At 57.3% G+C, this 18,643-nt stretch overlaps 1 protein-coding gene across 1 annotated transcript; it reads right to left on the bottom strand.

The window, feature by feature from the left end:
• Positions 1 to 14,060: 14,060 nt before the first annotated feature.
• RPS11 (ribosomal protein S11) lies at positions 14,061 to 16,729 on the bottom strand. The gene is made up of 5 exons (XM_082008501.1): positions 16,710 to 16,729; positions 16,252 to 16,383; positions 15,957 to 16,032; positions 15,121 to 15,250; positions 14,061 to 14,238 (listed from the first exon to the last, which is right to left on the bottom strand). Exons 1-5 carry the CDS (start codon positions 16,722 to 16,724, stop codon positions 14,115 to 14,117), a joined length of 477 nt encoding a protein of 158 aa, XP_081864627.1. The 5' UTR covers positions 16,725 to 16,729; the 3' UTR covers positions 14,061 to 14,114.
• Between the last annotated feature and the right edge of the window lie 1,914 nt (positions 16,730 to 18,643).

Genomic DNA, 18,643 nt, shown 5'->3' with positions numbered 1-18,643 from the left:
CCAGCCTGGCCCACAGCGAGTGCTGGGGTGCAGGGACCGGGGGGGTCAGCAACACGTGGAGCAGCGGGTGGGCACGGGCAAAGCATGACGGCAGGAGGAGGCGCTGGCACCGCCGGAGGTGGAGGCTGTGGAGGGTGCTGGGGTTGTGCCACACCTCGCGCAGCACCACAGTGCTGGCAGCCGCTGCATCCAGCACCCGCTCCAGGCAGAGGAAGCAGCCGTCGCTCTTGACGTACAGCTGGTTCAGCACCTCGGCCGTCTCGCGCGTCAGGTGCCAGCGCAGGGCAGGCTTGTGGTCCAGCCAGCGCACAATGTACTGCGGCATGTCCCGCACCGCAGCTGCCTTCTGCACGTCGTCCAAGCCGGGGGGAGATGAGGGATGAGACCTCCAGCCCACTGCACCCCAGCCCCACTGCCTGCCCTGCTGTGCCCCAAATCCTACCACCCACCTGCTTCACAGCTTCACTGCACATAAAGGGACCCGATGCGGTGGCACAGACCTGCCCCAGGACCCCCGCCTCTGGGAGAGCCTGGGCTGTTCGCACGCACTGGCTTCAGGCAACACTTCTCTCCACGGGGCGCGCAGCTTGAGAGGTGGAGGCGATAGGTGATGGGCTCTGCAGCATGAAGGGCCATGGCAGGATGGGGAGGGTGGAGGGCACCCCCCCCCCCCGCCCCGCCCCGCGCACTGGCTGGGCCTTTGCAGTGGAGAAATGTAAAAGACGAAGCCTGGTGGGAGCAGCCTTCCAGGGCACTGTTCGGCCAGCTCGGTCCTCCTGGGCAAGCAGCACTGCTGAAGGTGCCCCCGAGGGTCCTGTTGGAGGGAAGAGGTGCTGAGCCAGATGCCTCACTGGCAGGCAGCAGGACCGCCTGGCCACGTTCCTGGTGCTCGTGCTGCCCTGGTGCCCACGGTGGTCCCCCAGCCCCCTCAGTGCTGCTCAGCACCTGTGGGGAAGGGGCTTCCTCAGTGCCGCTGCCTTGTGTGCCACAGCCGAGCCCAGAGGCAGTGGTGCCGGGATGAGAGCCTGCCCAGGCCATACCCTGCTCATGGGGGTCCTGGGTGCCGGAGATGCGAGCAGCCAGTGGCACCTTCCCTCCACATACCGCTCTCCTGCTTTGCTTTTGCTGGCTGCTGCTCCATGGGTGCAGCAGGTTGGGGCAGCTTCACGTGCAGGGAGTGGTGTGACCGGCCCCCAGCCCCGCTGGGTCACACACCGCAGCCAACGTTGGGCACACGTGACGGACGTGTAAGCACAGCCGGGTTTGGTCGAGGTGGTGACAAACACAGCATGGGCATTGGCTCCAGAGAACATGCCTTGGCTTATTGCCGGACATCACCAGCAGCGCACTGGCAGCGTTATACAAAACCAAAGTGACGCCCCCCGCCCCCCTCAAAAGCCACGTGGGGCCAACACAGGTTTGACTATCTGCCAAGTGATGTGGGAGATGCACAGATTTGTTATTTGCGCCATCAAAATAACGGCAACATTTTGGCAGCAACAGGCAGCCTAGGCAAGGCAGGGAACGAGCCCAAGGTCGCTCCTTGCAAACAGGGCCAGCTCGGGGGTCTGGGTGGCTCAGTTGCAGCTGAGCGGGGCCATGCTGTGACGGGGCTGTGGGGTCCCAGGGGCTCCTTCCCACCCCTCCGCAGAGCCGCTGCCTCGCTCCGCAGGCAGGGAGCTGGGATTGGGAGCAGGGTGGGCATGGGGGCTCGGGATAGGTGGGAGGGGAGTGCCGGGTGTCTGTGTGCATGGGTGTGTACGTGGGCACGTGCGTGCCTGCGGCGGGCTGCTGGGCTCATGCTCCGTGTAACGTGCTCAGCCCCGGGCGGGCGGGCAGCCAGTGCGGGCGGTGCAGGGAAGCCCTTGCCTTCGCCGGGGTGCCAGCGCAGGGCGGGAGGACTCTGACGCGGCTCCAGCCATGGCCACTCGTCTGCTCCAACCCAGGGTATCTTTCCTCATACAGTAAAACCGATGACTTCGGTGTTCCCTCCCTGCTGCGGTGGCACCAGGTTTGCCACCATCACTGCTCTGGTCCCAGCCTCTTGCCAGGGACCTGATGGTGCTGAGGGCGCCAGCACAGGGATGCTGTGCCTGGGCCGTGGCCGGAGGGCCAGCAGCCCATCGCTCTGCCTGGGGACAAGAGCGCTGCTGGGTCGACTGGGCGACGCTTTACCTCCTTCCCTGCCCTGGCTTCCCTTAACGAAGGACTGAGTAGAGAAAGCGGCAGACAGGCAGGCAGGCAGGCAGACGGACGGGTAGACAGACAGGCATTTGGGAACCGCAGGGAGGGAAACCATAAAGGAGGAATGGCTGGAAGGGGCTTGTGTTGGACAAATACAAATCCTGCTGCAGCATCGGTGGCTCCCCGGGGAGAGCTGCCCATGGAGTCCACTGCAACGCCCCGGCAGGCAGAATATCCCTTGCTCCAAAACACTGCAAAAAACGCTGTGCAAAAGCATCCCAGGAGGAGCAGGACAACTGCTGGGGGCAGGAACAGCCCCTGGTGCTGGGGATGGTGGGCAGGGCAGCGGGCAGGGCAGCGGGCAGGCAGGCAGGACAGCAGGCAGGGCAGCAGGCAGGCAGGCAGGCATCACTCTGGGCTGTCCACAGTGCAGGACACATGGAGCCCTGGACCGAGGGACGGGCTGGGGGGACTGATCCTGACGTGCGGTACCTGGGGCACGGCAGACCATGTACCGGGGGGACGCATTGTCCTGTCCCCAGGCTGGGCGCTGCCAGCGGGAAGGGGCTGCCACCAGAACCCTGGTCTTGGCGGCTGCTGGAGGCTGCGGGGGAAGGGACACGTACCCCGAGTGGGAGCATGCTGGCATGCCCCGCTTTTCCTCCGCTTTGTTTTATCTCTTCCTCCGTTATCAGCAGCCGAGGCCTGAGTCATGTCCTGGGCCTGGCGCAGCTGACAGGTGGCACAAGGGCAGCCATGACCTTGGGACCCCCAGGACCTCTGGGACCTGCGGGACTCCCCAGGACCATGCTGCCTCTTTACAGCCGTCACCCAGAGCTTTCCGGATGCTGCTCCCCATGGAGCTCCAGCAGCCTCCCTCCCCGGCAGCAGAAGCCACAGAGGCAGGGGCAGTTTGGGGAGGGGGGGGGCAGCGACCCTGTGCTTGCCCCCGCATCGCCATGCCCAGATTTATGCAGCCTGGGTCAGGACCATCCCCGCAGCAAGTGCCGGCTCCTGGAGGCTGGCTCCACATGGAGAGAGAGCAGGAGGCGGCAGCTGCCTGTGAGGGCTGGGACATGGGGGAGCAGGAAGGGACGGGGTGAGGAGGCGAGGGTCTGGGCTGGTCTGGGCTGGGGACTGCGATGGGATGGGGACCCAGCGGTGGGCGTCCTCCAGCCCGAGGGGCTGCCGAGGCCGGAGCGGGGAAGGCCCTGCTGGAGGCTGCCACGGCTCGGGGCGCCCGCACGGCTGCTCCTCTCGCCGGCAGGGACATGGGAAGGCGCCGGGCAGACAAGTGGGACAAGCTGTAGCTTCTCCTCTGCACGGCAGCTGTTCGGGTACCTGGCTCTGCTCGACCTCCCGCCCCAGCCAGTACGTAAGCACAGGAGCAGGCCTGGGGGGCTGCGGCACGGCTCCACCACCGGCACTGCGCCGCGACGCCTCCTGGCACCAGGGAAAGAAGGGGTGCACTGAGGGTGTGTTTAAGCTCGACCTTGTCGCCGGCTCAGCCCCGGCTCAGCCCACCCAAGGCCACGTCCCAGCAGCTGCTGGTGCCCGGCTGCCCCTGGCACACTGCGGCCGTTGGGGCGGCTTCTGCGGGGGCACTGAAAGCCCCAGGCACTGCTGGTACCACCAGTAAAGTGATTTTTTTCCTTGTCCCATCTTCTAAACCCCACACCTCTTCAAACCATGTCAAGGAGCAGCTGGAGAACGTTCCTGATTTACCCCTATTCTGGTATGCGGAACATCACCCACCCAGCAGAAGGGATGCTGAATTCAGAGCCCAGCACCCAGGTCTCTGGGTGCTCCAGCTCCGCCTGTACACCAGGGCTGGGGTAGGGAAACAACGAGATTAAGTGATACCAAATAAACGCGCAGGGGAGGGGAAGGGGCGGCTCGGTGCCGCGTTCTGATCCAGCCGTGCGACGGGGGGCTGGTCGGACCCCAGCCAGGCGCTGGTGGAGCCTGGGCAGGTGCAGCTTACCACGGGTGGAGAGGACCGGGGGCTCTGGGGCGTCCCGGGGTCCCGCGTGCGGTGCCTCGGCGGTCGCTCCCTGGGACTGGTGTGGGCGTGAGCTCTGGGGGCTCCTCTCTGTTGTTCGCCGTGGGCAGCTGCCGCCTTCGGCAGGCGAGGAGGAGGCACACACCAGCCGTGGTCCATCTCCAAGAGACCGAGCCCTTCTGCGGCAGGGTGATAACCCCGGTTTGTTCAAATCCTGGGGCACCCACCTTACGAGGAGCCAGCAGGGCCGAGCCCAGTGCTGCGGGCTGGGACGCGGCCGAGGGTGCGAGGGGAAGGCAGCAGCAGCCCAGTTGTGTCCTGGTGGAAACTGGAGGAAATGATGGGATGTTTCCAGGCTGCTGGAGGGTGGTGGGGAGCTCACTAACGGGCAGCGCAAGGACTTCTCATGGTAGCCCAATCCACCAGTTTTCTCTACAGGCAAGCGAAAGGCCCAGGGGGAGGGAGAACGGGGACATCCCGCATGCCATGGGCCCCAGAAGGCTTTCCGTCCTCACAAGCAAGGGAGGGAAATAGATCAGGTGAAAACGTTGATAGAAACTGAAAAACACGTTGGATAAATGAACCTGGGGCGTGGCCACTCTCGTGGCCAAGCAGGAGGGAGGTGCAGCAGTGGGTGCTGCAGGGACTCCAGGTGATTATTTTCATTAGCAAAACACTGGAGTGGAGAGGGAGGTGGTCAGACTTTCAGGTAACGCAAAGTTGGGAGGGGTTGCAAGGATGTTAGGAACGGGGATTAGAATGCAAATGCGTTCAAATTCAAAGTGATTTGGAGAAAGAAAGGATAAAGTTTGACTGGGACGAGAGCCATGTACTTGGTTAGGATGATTGGCGGCACAAAGGCGGACGGAGGCAGGCAGTGGCTCTGCAGGCAGGAGCTGGCACGGCGCTGGACCACGCACCGGGCATGAGCTGAAAGTGCCAAACTGGCACAAGCCAGCAGTGCCCCGCTGCCGGCGTGAGCGGGAGTGTCCTCTGCACGATGGACCAGCCGGTGCCGGTAACGTCTCTGTGGCAGCACCGAGCTCTCCGGGTGCTGCTGTTAGGGAAAGGGGGGCACCCGCTGGGAGAGCCCCAGGGGAGAACAAGCCAGCTGAGCCCGGTGCTTGCGGTCAGGGCTCGCTGGGGTCAGCGAGTGACTGGCTTTCCCAATCCTGCGCTGAGCTCTCAGGGCAGAACATCCCACCGTCTCGGCTCCTCCTCATCTGGTTGGGGGGTGTCTGTGTGGGGGCTTTGGCAGGGAATGGGTCCCGGTGGTCCTGGGCACCCAGCGATGGAGTGGGTGCAGCACACCTTGGTGGAGCACATGGCTGTTTCTCGTGGTTCTCGGCTCTGCGTGTCGTCCTGTGGCAGGATGGAGAGCGGGCAGAGATGGACAGGCTGCCCGTGTCCCGTCACTGGGAGAGTCCCTCCTCAGGGAACACTCTCCTGGTGAGGTCTGCAGTCCAGTGCCCAGCCGCCCTCCATCAACGCTTCCACCAGTGACCCCAGTATAAATATATACCTCAGCCAGCGGATGTGCAGGAAGATGCCGAGTTGAGCACCGTGGAAAATCATGATGGAGACGGAGCATCCGCCGATGCCACCTGGACCGCTTGGAAAGGTGGGCCCGCCCTAACGAAGTGGATGTTTAAGCAGCAGAAAGCGGCATCCCCTGTGCAGGCTGGGCAGGCGCCTGGGGCGGCGTCCGGGCTGGGGTCACAACCAGTTTGACGTGGGTTCCCAGGCGGGCGCTGGGGCTCCACGTGGCGAGTCTTCACTCCGGGGAGCAAGAGCCGTGCTGGGCACGGGCGACGTGCAGGGGGTGCGGGCGGGGAAAGCAGCTCCCAGCCCCGGGAGGGAGCTCAGTCCCTTCAGCTCGCTGGGAAGCAGCCGAGAGTGAGCTGCAGTGCCGATGCCTCCACGGGGAGCGGGCACCGGTGCCGAGGGCTCCGGTACGCCGAGGGGAGCAATGGTCAGGGACCGGCAGCTGGCAGCTGGGGGCAGGCAAATTGATTTTGGGAATGAGGCGTTTGCTAACTGCGAGAATAATTAATTAATCAATCCCTGAAATGCTCCCCACAGTGAGCTGTATATGAAGCTGCTTGAAAGGATTTCAGAAACAGTTCCTAGGAGAAAATACTCGTTTTGTGGAACTGACACAGTTTTGGGGAGAGGCGTCAGCTTCAGCAACCCTCCTGCTGGAAGGCGGGGTATTGCTGCCGGAGCAGCGCCGCGAGCGGGCGTTTTGGGAGGCCGGGCCCCGAGCTTCAGCCCCGTGGCTCGGCTTTGCAGGCAGCCGGAATCCCTGCAGCCCCCCACGGCTCCCCCTCGGCAAAGAGCCCCCGGGTGAGGCGGGGGCAGAGGCACGAGGGGCAGCTCCCGCACCCCCGGCCCTGCCCTCCCCAGCCCCAAGCCCGGCGCAGGCACCCTCGGGGCCGCCCAGTGGCTCTGCCGACGGCAGGAGGGCTTGGCTCTTGGGAAGGGGAGTGGCGCTGCCGTGGCGGGGGCACGTGCGCACCCGTCCGCAGCGGCGGGGAGAACCCACACGTGCAGGAGCGATGGCGTCCGGGAGCCGCGGCATGGGGAGGTGTGGGGCAGGGCCGCGCCGGAGGGGCAGGACAGGGCCGAGGTCGAACAGGCCTTTCTTAGAGGCCGTGACAGTGGGAACTCGCTGAGGAAAATTCCTAACAAAGCAAGCCGAGAGGCACCGCAAGCGCCGAGATCGGGCCCGTCCTGTGGAAGGGAGTGGCTGTTCTTGAGGACCGAAGCGGCAGAAACGGGATGAAGTTCAATAGCACAAAATGCAAATTACTGCAGTCAGGGCTAACAATGGGAGCTTCTGCCATGGCCTGGGAGCTCGTGCTTCGCAAGCGCGGAGCAAGGTCAGGTCCTGGGTGTCCTCCCCCAGAACGATGCTCCGATACGCCCTGGCTGACACACAGCTGCCGAAAACGCGACCTGCCCCGAGGCCCCCGGCCGGGGATGCCTCGCAGGGCACGGTCAGGCACCTTCGGCAGCTGCAGAGCGGGGGAGCCCGAGTCCAGCCCCATGGCCACGGGTGGCCCAAACTGCCTGGGGACCCGTTTATCGAGCCCCGTCCAAGGCAAAGGGGCTCAGACGCGGCCTCCAGCTGCGGAGGAGCCATTTTTATAGCGAGCTCCCCTGGGGAGGCCGGCTCAGCCCTCAGCCCTGAAGCCCCATGGTGATGCGTAATGGATGCCCTCCCCTGCAGACACAGATCAGGGCTGAGCCAGGCAGGACTGGGTGCGTGGCCTTCCCGTGCTGGGCCTGGAGGAGGACACGGGGTCATGGCAACATGGTGTGCCCCAAAACCGCTCCCAGCACTTGCTGACCCACGCCTGGGTCCTGGGAGCCAAAGAGGAGCGTCTGCGTCCCTTTCGCGGCCAGGGCAGGGAGGGGGTGGCAGCCAACATGTTTTTGGGTTGAGCTACAAAAAGCTTGAAGTTTGGGCAAGGAGATTTTCTGAAAGTTACTTTTTCCTCCCAGGCAGGAGGAAATGCTCGCTCGACCACAGTGGGTGGGAAATGGTGGATGGAGACGTTGCTGGGCTCTGGCTATCACCTGAAGCATCCAGAAAGACCGGGAGAGGCAAACTGGGGACTCAGTGGGACCCTGGGCCCCACTGTACTCCCGCCGGTGGGAGATTTACTGGCCCGAGCTTGGCTTTGCCACAACTTCCAGGCAGTTTCCCACTCGCTCTGATGGCAGGGAACGGCACAGCTCAGGGGTCGCACGGGCAGGATGGCTTCGGCTGTGATTTTTAGAGCTGACCTGTTCCTGGGAGGATAACTGCAATGCATGTGGGTAAGAATCTGCTCGGTGGGTAGAGAGCTAATATGAATTTTTACTACTATTATTGCTAACAATAAATATCACAGTGCTGTGGAGTGATGTTTATATTTGTGAGCTGGCAGCATATCAGTCATAGTTCATGATCCTTAGGGGTAGTAAGTTGTTTCACCATAGTGCTGTCTTCATAATAACGGTCCCTTGGGATTTATGATTATTCTCTTCTTTTCCTCTTTTGGGCTCAGTTCCTGCTACTAAAAGAGTTTTTTTGCTTCAAAACCTATAAAACCTCCCTCGTCCTGCAGCACAGCCCAGAGCTCTGCAGTACAAGGTGACTCTTGGCTTCCAACAGGACAGACACCTTTGGGTTTCTTCTCCCTGCCCCTTCAGAGTTGGGGATCGGCCATAACAGGGGACAGGTCACCAGACGGAGACCAGCACTCTGGTCCAGTGTCCCTTTGGAGGGGCCTGTCCAGGCTGTGCTGGCCGCATTTGGCTCAGGAAAGGGTTTTTCTCCTGGCTGATTGGACCCAGACCTCAGAAATTTGGCAGCTCCCTCTGCGGCAAGGTGTGTGGACCATGGACCAGGACCCCCCGACATCGCACCCAGCCGAGGCCAGCGGTCTGAGACATGGGGGCTGCACTCCCTCTGCCCGGGAGCAGCTGCTTGGGGACCGAAACGCTGCAGGTGAACCCCAGATCATCAGGCTCAGCACAGCGGTGGCTGAGCAAAGGTGTCCTGGTCACAGAATCCCAGAAGTGTTTAGGTGGGAAGGGACCTTCCAAGGCCACCTAGTCCAACCTCCTGCCATGAGCAGGGACATCCCCAACTCGAGCAGGTTGCTCAGAGCCCCGTCCAACCTGACCTGGGATGTTTCCAGGGATGGAAATGCATAGGCAGTGGAAGCAGGGACAGGTATCCTGAGATGAGTACAGGGATGCTGCCCAGTTGTGTAGGGATGGGGTCAGGAGGGCCAAGGCATGGCAGGAGCTGAACTTGGCAAGGGATGCAAAGAACAATAAGGGCTTCTATAGGTATGTCAGCCGGAAAAGGAAGGTCAAAGAAAGTTTAACCCCCGCCTCTGATAAGCAAGACTGGCAAACAGGTAACAACGGATGAGGAGAAGGCTGAGGTACTCAATGACTTCTTTGCCTCAGTCTTCACTGGCAATGTCTCTTCCCACACCTCTCAAAGGGATGCCCTGCAAGACAGGGACTGGAGAAGCAAAATCCCTCCCACCGTAAGAGAAGATCAGGTTCAAGACCACCTGAGGAACCTGAACATGCATATGGCAGGGGTTTAGACTAGATGGCCTTGAAAAGTGCCTTCCAACCCAAACTATTCTATGATTCTAGGTGATGTCCTGCCATTGCCCTCTGCAACAGTACTTGCCTTCAGCTAATACGAAATCTTTTGCAGTAGGCACCCTGGAGAAATTCTGCCCTCTTTTTACAACTGTGTTACCTGTTTCTAGCAGACAAGATACTGCTATACAGAAAAACATCTTTTTGTTAGTCTGCAGAGCATGGCCTTGTTCCAAATACAGATAAATTTAATCTCAATTCAATGAATCTCGTCTCCACCATCACTCGGTTATTTCTGAGCAATACTCAGCCCTTTGTCTACATTGCCGGTGTCTCCTGGCTTTGCCTCTTCCTCCTCCGGAGCTTGCAAATGCGTTACCAGCCACACCTGCTCGCCACGCAGCCAGCAGAGCCAGCACTGAAAGCATTCGTTTTCCTAATTCATAAATAACCACTGCTAAATATAAAATGTTCCTCTCTCCCCCTTTCCAACATGCCAAGGCAAAGTGCTCTCACAGCCCCCACTCGCGCTCATGCTGGCAGGCAGCAGATGTGTCTTCATCAAACGGAGAACCTCGGCAGAAATTTTGCACAAAGACTTTATAAATACCCTTGCGGTGGAGGTGGAGGTGTGTTTTTTCCACGCCGTGTGCGTGAGCTGTCAGACTGAGGGCTGGTCTCCCTCCAGGCTGCAGGAAGACGGTTTATTATTTGCAAATATCTGAAAGCTGTTTTTGAAAAGATGGAAAGGATTTAGAGATGTGTTTGGTAACAAAGCAGAGCGGCGCAGAGCCCTGGCTCACTGGTGAGAAATGCTCCCTGTGTGTGCGACGGAGAGGGAACGAGTGCTTCGGGGCAGCGTTTGTGCTGTTTCCTCCCCGCCCGAGCTGGTCGGATGCTCCTGCGTGGCAGCTGCTTGGCTTCGCAGAGAGGACGAGGCCGGGCTGCAGACGGCCGCTCCGCTGCATCCCTCTGTGGGGTGATGGGGATGCCAGGGAGGACGGTCGCGCCGGGGCGAAGCAGCAGGGCAGAGCACGAGCTGCCCTCGTCCCGTGCAGACCCAGTCGCCCAGGTCCGGCAGGACCGAGGCAGCTGCAGGAACCGAGCCCTGGCTCTCTGCCTGGTTGGTGTTTTTGAAGGTGTACCTGGAAGCCTTGCAGTGCAGAACGAGAGATGGGAGACAGCCGAAAGCTGTCTCCAAGACGTCTCTCCCCATTTGCCTCCATGTGGGTGCAACACCTCGCTCTTATCTTTGCAGTCATAACATCTGTCCTCGTGTCTGCTTGGTTTTATTAAGTACCAGTTCAGTATCCCTAAGGGATGCTGCCTTGAAGACGAGCCAGCAAGATGTGATGCCCGTGAGTTTGAAAACCACGAGTACGTTCGCTGTGGTCGTATGTGGGTGAAGGAAAAGTCGTGATCCTTCAGCTGCAGGGGAAGGATCCCGCTGAGGCCATTTTCAGCACTTCTCGTGCCCCTCGCACACTGTGGCCAGGGAGGGGGGGCAGACACCAGGCAGCCCCTGGGAGCAGCCCGTGGGTCTTGTGCCCACAGCTGTGACCCCAGGCTGGGCCAGACTGAGTCTTGGCTTGTGGACTGGAAGTCGAGCTAAAATAGTTCATGCAATAAGAGGCTGCTCCCGAAGGAAGCTTTTCAGAAAGTCTTTTAATCTCCCTATCTTTGGTTTCTCACAATCAATCATATCTGCTTTTTCTTATTTTTCAGGTGAAGGCACACAGCTGCACTGGCAGGTATACTCTCCCCACATATGAACATGAAGAATCAAGCTGTTTTTCATCCGCCTTGTGTTTAAGCTAAGCAGTTTGACTCCTCAGCTCCAACTCCAAGACGATTTCCATTCCAACCCACTTCTGCAGGTTTTCCCTGAACCCGCACCAGGTTTGCAAAGCCTTTTGTGGGGCGTTTCCACCCGCGACACTCTCACCCTGCCATGCACGCTCGGTAGAGCCGCCCCGCTGCCGGCAGGCCTCTGGTCCCCGCGCAGCTGGAGATGCTGACAGATGCCCCGGTGGCGCGGATCTCGTAACACCGGTGCAACCCAGTGCTGGGTTTCAGTTGTCTGCTGGGGAAGGTACACAACTTTCATCAGTGGTGATTTCAGATTCTTGGCAATCTTCACCCAGCAGGACAGCTTCTGTTAGGATCTGGACAGGTCCGTAGTTCCAAACTATTTAATGTTTTAAATCAATTAACAGATATATTTGGAAATCTATTCACTTTGTAACCTACTTGCTCTGTGATTTGCTGATATATTTTTAATGAGAATGTTATGCAATCGCTAAATAAAACTTCTTCCAGAATTTAATTGGCCAGGATCTATTTTCCATTAAAGCTGGGCTGAAGCATTAATTTGTTAGCTTCACTGACAGAGCTGTGTATGAGATTTTTTTTTCTGTGTTTTCAAAACAAAACCAGCTCACTGCTAATGACCCGGGCTGTCTCCCGGTGACAACGGGGGCCGTGGCTGGTCGCTGCTCGTGCCCCTCTGCTCTTCCCTGGGGTCTGTCACTGCACCCTGACGCAGCGGGAAGGGCCGCTGCTCTGCTCCAGCCTCTCATGGCCTGTGCTGGGGGACCCAAACGGCACCCAGTGCCCCGGCGCGGCCACACCAGGAGCACGGGGCTGCTTTTGAGACACCGTCAGAAATATTCATCGTGCCCGTCCCGACGACCGGCCGATGGAGCCTCCTTGCAGCCACCCACGGCTGCACAGGAGGGAGGAGCAGTTTCACCCCTCGCTGGATCGGGGAGCTCCTGACTGAGTGGCCAAGCTGCCTCCTTGTTGAGCACAGTGACCCTCCTCTAACGAAGGGGGGAGGAGACTGAATAGCGAGGCCACTTGTGCCCCCACCCCAGCTCCATGCCGGAGCCCCCTCCCTCGCCTCTCGCTGCTCTGCCAGACGGCTCAGCTCACCGAACCAGCAGAAAACGACCTGGAGAGAAGAAAAGCTGGCTGTTTTCTGCCCGGTTAGCGAGTGAACCCCACTGGGTGGGAGATGGAGGAGGGGCAGTGAGACCCCCTCGGCTCGGCAGCGGCCTTTCGGAACAGCCGGCTGCCTCCTTTTCACCAGTCTGGCATCACCTGCTGCCTCCTGCCCGCTCTGCCCCAGGCAGACGCCACAGCTGAGCTCTGGACAGCAGAGCAGAGGCATGTGCTGCTCCAGCACCGAGCCACCAGCGAGGCTGCGACATCCCCCAGCCCAGGCAGGAACATCAGCTCTGGAGGTTGAAGCGGAGCCCCGTGGAAGAAGGGGAAGGCTGCTGGGAAGCCTGGCAGGAAGGACTCTTCCTGCACAGAGAAACACCATCTGACACAGCTGCTCAGTCTACCCTGTTGGAAACATCCACTTGCATCCTATGAAAAGCTGACCCAGCGTTTAAAAGCTTTCTTTGGGCACTAACAAAAATATTTAGGTACAAAGACGCAAACAGTTCAGGGTCCCATCTTCACTCCACAGGACTGATGAAAGATCAGCCTTGTTGGCAATGTCCCTGGCCTACTGCAGCACAAGCACTCCTCCGTTCCTGCTGAATTCCTTGCAGGTGCAAGGGGACACCCCTGCCACCAAGGTACAAGGCAGCACGAACCAAAAGCTCTCACACAAACACTTCTAAATTTTGCAAGCCAGTTGTGTGTCAATACAAAATCATCACAATGTGGTGTTTTCTATGAGCTGTGGGGCACCAAATCACTCTTGCAGTCCTTTCCAGCATTAACTCAACAGGCAACGCTGCCAGAGCCAGCCCTGGGCTAAGGTAACACTGCCGGCTGAAGTGCAGGGGTTTAAAACACCAAATTTTGATTGTTCCACCTCTGGTTCTCATCATACTCCCTCTCCTGCTGCTCCAAGACAAGTTTCATCCATACTGCATCACACCATTGCTCCCTCCTGGCTTTTCCCTTGAATGTGGGATCAGTTTCCTGTAGAAGGGCTTACTCAGTTCCCAGAATAACATTTCCTATGACTGTTGGAACCACAAGCAACTATCACCTCTCAAAAAAATCTGCAGGAAAAGCACTTTCTTTGGCATTAATTCCCATTCCCTTCAGTTGCTGACGCACCACTTCCTTGTAAAAATGTGCTTGGACACCTTTGTGTATGAAAACACCACATGGCGTCTTTCTCTTTAAATACACATTAAAGCTGTCAGAGAAATGATCCTTAAAGTCACAACTGCCTTTGTTATCACTAAGAGGTTTTACATTCTAAACCAAATTGTTAGGTCATCTTCCACCTGTTCCCGTCCGCAGCTACACACGGGAGAGGTGAAATGGCATGCCAGAAATCAGTATTGAACTGGAGAACTGCAAGAACTGTCCAGAAAATAACTGAAAGCTGTCAGAGCGGCTCTTTTTTTACTGTGCTCCGTTTTCCCACACACCAGAAACCTAAGCCTTGTCAGTCTGCCCTGGAATACAAAGCCTGGGAGCAGACGTGCAAATGCAGTGCTCCTTTGGACAGGCTGCGTGGGAGCTGGCTATGCCGCCCCTCAGACCGCACATCAGCTCCATACGTAGGGACCTTGGTACCTCTCTATCAAAGGCACAACACTCACACCTTGTCCCCCACCCAAACTCTCATAATTTCTGAACAGAAAACCTGGACTATCAAGATGGTGTCTGCATAACAGTCTCACATTCTCCTCACGAGGTGCACTCATCTCACCCATTTCCGTGGTCTGGCAAGTTCACACGTGCTGTTGTGTCCCCACGCTATTTATTTCAGATTACACACACAGGTTACATTTTTACAAAATTTTTATTTGTCCTGAATATCTTCCTTATGCTGTTTTTAAAACTTCTGGAATTGCTTCTTGGTACCAGCAGCCTTTGTGACTTTGAGGACGTTGAACCGGACAGTCTTGCTGAGGGGACGACACTCTCCCACGGTGACAATATCCCCAATCTGGACATCCCTGCAAAGACATTGCTGCTATTTCAGCGGTTCTGAGTTTTCTGCATTCGCAGTTGGTTTTCTCTGTAGCACAGACATTTGCATTGCATGATGCTACCGAGTAACACAGCACTGAGAGTGACCTTGGATACCTGAAGTTGTAAAGCAAGGCCTTATGTCAAGTGCTGCAAAGACAAGTGTGCCTAAAAAGCAGCAGTCGCCCCCGCAGCTGCCACAAGCCTCGGTGTCCGTCACTCCACACTAAGCTCAAACTCAAGGCTAAACACCTTGAGTTTTCCGCTTTCCGTAAGAGTGGGATGCGTGCTGAGCACTGAAGGGAAACCCTTCAGAAATGGGGAGTGTCCCTCTCAGTCACATACAGGCTCACAGCACTTCTGAAGTTGTATCAGCTGGACTGCAATGCTAGTCCACGTTTTTCTAGAAAGACACGCCAAAGAGTGGCTTAGGACACATGCAGTAGACAAAAAAGCACCAGCCTTTGAACCCGTGCCCTGTGGCCTCAGTGTTTACTTCAAAGACACAAAAAGTTTTTACCTTTTCTCAAGAACTGTAACACTGTATGGTTGCAGAACAGGCAGACTGACCAGAACCTGTATTATGGTTCAGCAATTGCCACTGGCACTATCAGCAGGCCCCCTCACCAGCAGGGACTCTGAAGACCATCGTGAGTTTAGACATCACCACCAGTAAGCAGGTTCCAGGTCAGAAGCAGCAATAAAACTGCCTGTATCAGGCTGACGTGCATGCTTGCTGCAGTTTCTACACAAAAGCCGAGTTCAGCATTATAAACATGTGTATGAGACATTTGGAGCGTGTCTGGCACTCCCATACACCTCCTCTCCACGGAGTAACACTCCCCATCTCTGCGGGGACTCACACGCACCTGAAGCAGGGGGAGAGATGCACCGACATGTTTTTGTGGCGCTTTTCGAAGCGGTTGTACTTGCGGATGTAATGCAGGTAGTCCCGGCGGATGACAATGGTGCGCTGCATCTTCATCTTGGTAACCACACCTGGGTGACAGAAGTGGGGGAACGGACAGCAATTAGCATAAGCAAGCACGCACTGACCAGCAGAAGCTGGGCTGGAGATTTGGGTTATAACTAACAGAGAGCAGAGATTTTTACAACAGCTATCCATGAGGATCAGCAGGGATGAGTGGCATGTGACACCTGAAGGCAGCACCCTTCAATTCCAGTAATTTCTCATTATTTACCTTAATAATAAACTACAACACATCCTTTTAGGGGTGCTCTGGGACACTAGTTCTACCAGGATGAAGGGCTTTCTTCCCACCTTATGGCCAGACTACAGCCTTCAAATTTGTGTTACAAAACAAATTATTTCCCTTGTCTTTTTGAGGACTTAAGGATACTCTAGCACCTTTCCTAGAACCAATGCTCCCTGCATGATCTGCTGCTGCATGACATTAACACCTGCACACAGAGCAGCATATCTGGAAGAATAACTGCCAGCAACTGGTCCTTTCACTGGGCATCAGCAAAGCCATGCGGCATTGTCATCAAAGCCCCTTCACCATGAGACTTGGAAGACCATCGTGAGAAAATGGCATCATGTGCAGCTCAAGGAACACAGGGAAGTTTCTGGGCAGCTCCAGATCGATGCTCACAGCTCATGGGCTTTGACTGCTTACCCTCTTCAGGGAAGTCACAGGATTATGTCTGTAGCGTTACTCCTTAAGGAAGCTTCACAACTCACCTGACAGGATTCGGCCACGGATAGAGACATTACCAGTGAAGGGACACTTCTTGTCGATGTAGGTGCCCTCAATTGCCTACAAAGAAAAATGATGCTCAGCATTTGGATGGAAAAACAGCTCAAGCAGCAAAGCAGCTCAGTGACCATGCTCAGAGGAGCCACGCCTATGAAGAGACACACTCGGCAGGTCCATCACAGCCTCTGGGGCACATGGGGAGCAGATGCCAGGCTCGGGGAGCAGGGCCAAGAGGGCGGCAGCCCTGCCTGCCTGGCTCCCACATGGGCTGTGCCTTACCTCCTTGGGAGTCTTGAAGCCAAGGCCAATGTTTTTGTAGTAACGGGGAAGCTTCTCCTTGCCGCCCTCGCCCAGCAGCACCCGCTTCTTGTTCTGGAAGATGGTGGGCTGCTTCTGGTAGGCCCGCTCGGTCTGAGGAAGGGAGAGAAGGAAGCATCACCGGCAGCCCCGGGGCACGGTACCTCCTCAGCATCGTGAGCATGCCAGACACCGGGGCACGGCACCACGCCGGCACCGAGAGCGCCCCTTCCCCAGCTCCAGGGCACGGTACCTCACAGAGAAGGCCCCCCCGCCACCCCCGCCCACGCCGGCCCACAGGCCGCTCGCCACCACCCCGTGCCGGACCGGGCCGCAGCTCCCCTATCCCCCAGCTCCCCGGGGGGATAGGGGTAGCGGCCCCGGCGGGGCGAACTGAGAAGTGTCCCGGCGGCTGGGGCCTACCCCCGCGCAGCACCCACCTGCGTGTCCGCCATCTTGGACCGCGCGACGGAAAAGAGGCCTCCGGCCGCGCGCGGCGCCGCTTATTCCAGGGGCGGGGCAAGTGCACCGGAAGTGACATTGCGGAGAGGCCGGCACATCTACGTCACTTCCTCCGCTGTGCTGAGGGCTGGGCCTGGTTTGTCTCGGCCCGGTCCGGCCCAGTCCGGCTCAGCTCAGCTAAGATGAGCTAAAATAAGCTAAACTAAGCCTAGCCACCCGGGGAGTGGGGACCTGCGCCCCGCACAGCCGGCCAGCCACGCAGCCCGGCCTGCGGGCACGGGGCTCCGCGGTGCCCGCCCGCCCCGCAGGCCCCCCTCCCCCTGCATAGGCCTAGGCAGGTGCGCCCAGGCCGCCTGTCGTGCTGCCGGGCTTGGGGGTTGCGGGGGAGGGAAAGGCAGAGCCCGGCTGAACGTCCAGTGCTGTGGGAACCTCATCACGAGCTCTGTGGATTCTTGTCCCAGGCATGGTAGATTGGTTCAGGGGACGGAGAACTGTGCAGAACCTGCAGGGAGGATGCTTACCTGCGGAGCAGTGTAGTGGCCAAACCAGGTGCTGAGGTTTGGGAGGAAAAGATGTAGATCAAGGTGATGATGTAGGCAGAAGAACTAAAGGGTGTAAGGAGAGCCTTTTCTGAGAGCGGATGTGGGGCAATCTGGATGATTAAGAAATAAGAGTACTACAGAGCCCAGGCTGACAGCACTTCCAGCGGTTCAGTTGTATGTACGTCGCTGGCTCAGATGCCCCACAGAACAGCTTCGCTAGTACCTCATGGCCAGCCTGCAACTTGTGAGGTGCTGAGCTCTGTGTAGCCTATGCATGAATCTGGGGCAAGATCTTTTCTATGTTGGTTCCTTACCTGGACAGCAAGGAAGGAAATTCAAAACTACTTTATTTATTGATATAAAGACCTTAGGTTTGTATTGTACCTGCCACAATTGGTTCCTTTGGGTGAGGGAAGATTTAGACACAGATGGGTTTTGGTGGGAATTTCTTCCAGATCTTGGGCTGTGAGGGACAAAAAATAACCAGCTGTGAGGGCATGCACTGACAAGGGGTCTCTAGGTGTACCTATGCTGCTTCACTTACAGAAAATTGAGGACCTTCTGGGGGGGATACCTCTGTGTCTGGACAAATGTTTGTGCTTCTTCAAGGTCTTTTTCAGAACCTGCTAGCAATATTACAAGAGCTGGACCTAAATTAGAGTTTTCCGTGATTATGGCTTCCTGACATGTCTTACACACAGCGAGGTACTTCAGAAAAGGCAGTAAATCTATCTTAGTTTTACATAAAGGCAGCAGTATAATTTAACATTTCTGTTATGCAAATAAAGTTCTATTAAACGAACAATATATGGTACCCTGTTTACTGCATGTCACATTATTAATCAATTGTTTGAAGATTAAAGGGAGAGTAAGGGCTTTTTAGAGCCCTTATGCTAAAAGGCATTTTGTTCTCTGTTGGTCATTGTGTACCTCGTTAGGGGCCAAGTGCAGGGGGAACTTTTGTGACTGAAAGCAAAGTCATTTCTAGCCATGAAGAGTTAACTCGTGTGGATGGCGATTGACTCTTGCAGCACTAGAAATGAGGATGGACAAGGAACAGGTTTAAAACAAAAAGCAGCTCATTCTCCATGCAAGAGTAAGCCGTAGTGGAAGTCCTCGCTGAGGGATTTGGAATGTTGAAAGTTCACAAGGGCTCGTGGAGGGAGTGGACAAGTTCATGGAGGAAAAATCCATTCATGTTTGCTGTATACATAGCAAAAATACACATCTCGGGAAGTTTCCTTGGCTGAAAATACTCGGCACGTGGATGTGGACGAGGCAAAGCAAACCTCGGCTCAGAAAGGACTTAGAATCTGTGACCCAGGTGGGGGTGCAGGAGGATCCTGTCCAGTGGGCTGAAGTGGGACAGG

Source organism: Phaethon aethereus (genome assembly GCF_964289735.1).
Source record: "Phaethon aethereus genome assembly, chromosome: 1".
Taxonomy (NCBI): Eukaryota; Metazoa; Chordata; class Aves; order Phaethontiformes; family Phaethontidae; genus Phaethon; species Phaethon aethereus.
The sequence above is the reverse complement of the archived record's forward strand: the minus strand, read 5'-3'. Positions and strand labels throughout refer to the sequence as shown.

Bases quoted from the DNA above. Each gene is read 5' to 3' on its own strand.
- RPS11 (XM_082008501.1), bottom strand. The intron at 15,251-15,956 runs GTGAGTTGTGAA...TCTGTCACCCAG, and splicing joins CCGTGGCCGAATCCTGTCAG to GTGTGGTTACCAAGATGAAG. The intron at 14,239-15,120 runs GTGCGTGTGAGT...ATGTCTTTGCAG, and splicing joins CATCTCTCCCCCTGCTTCAG to GGATGTCCAGATTGGGGATA.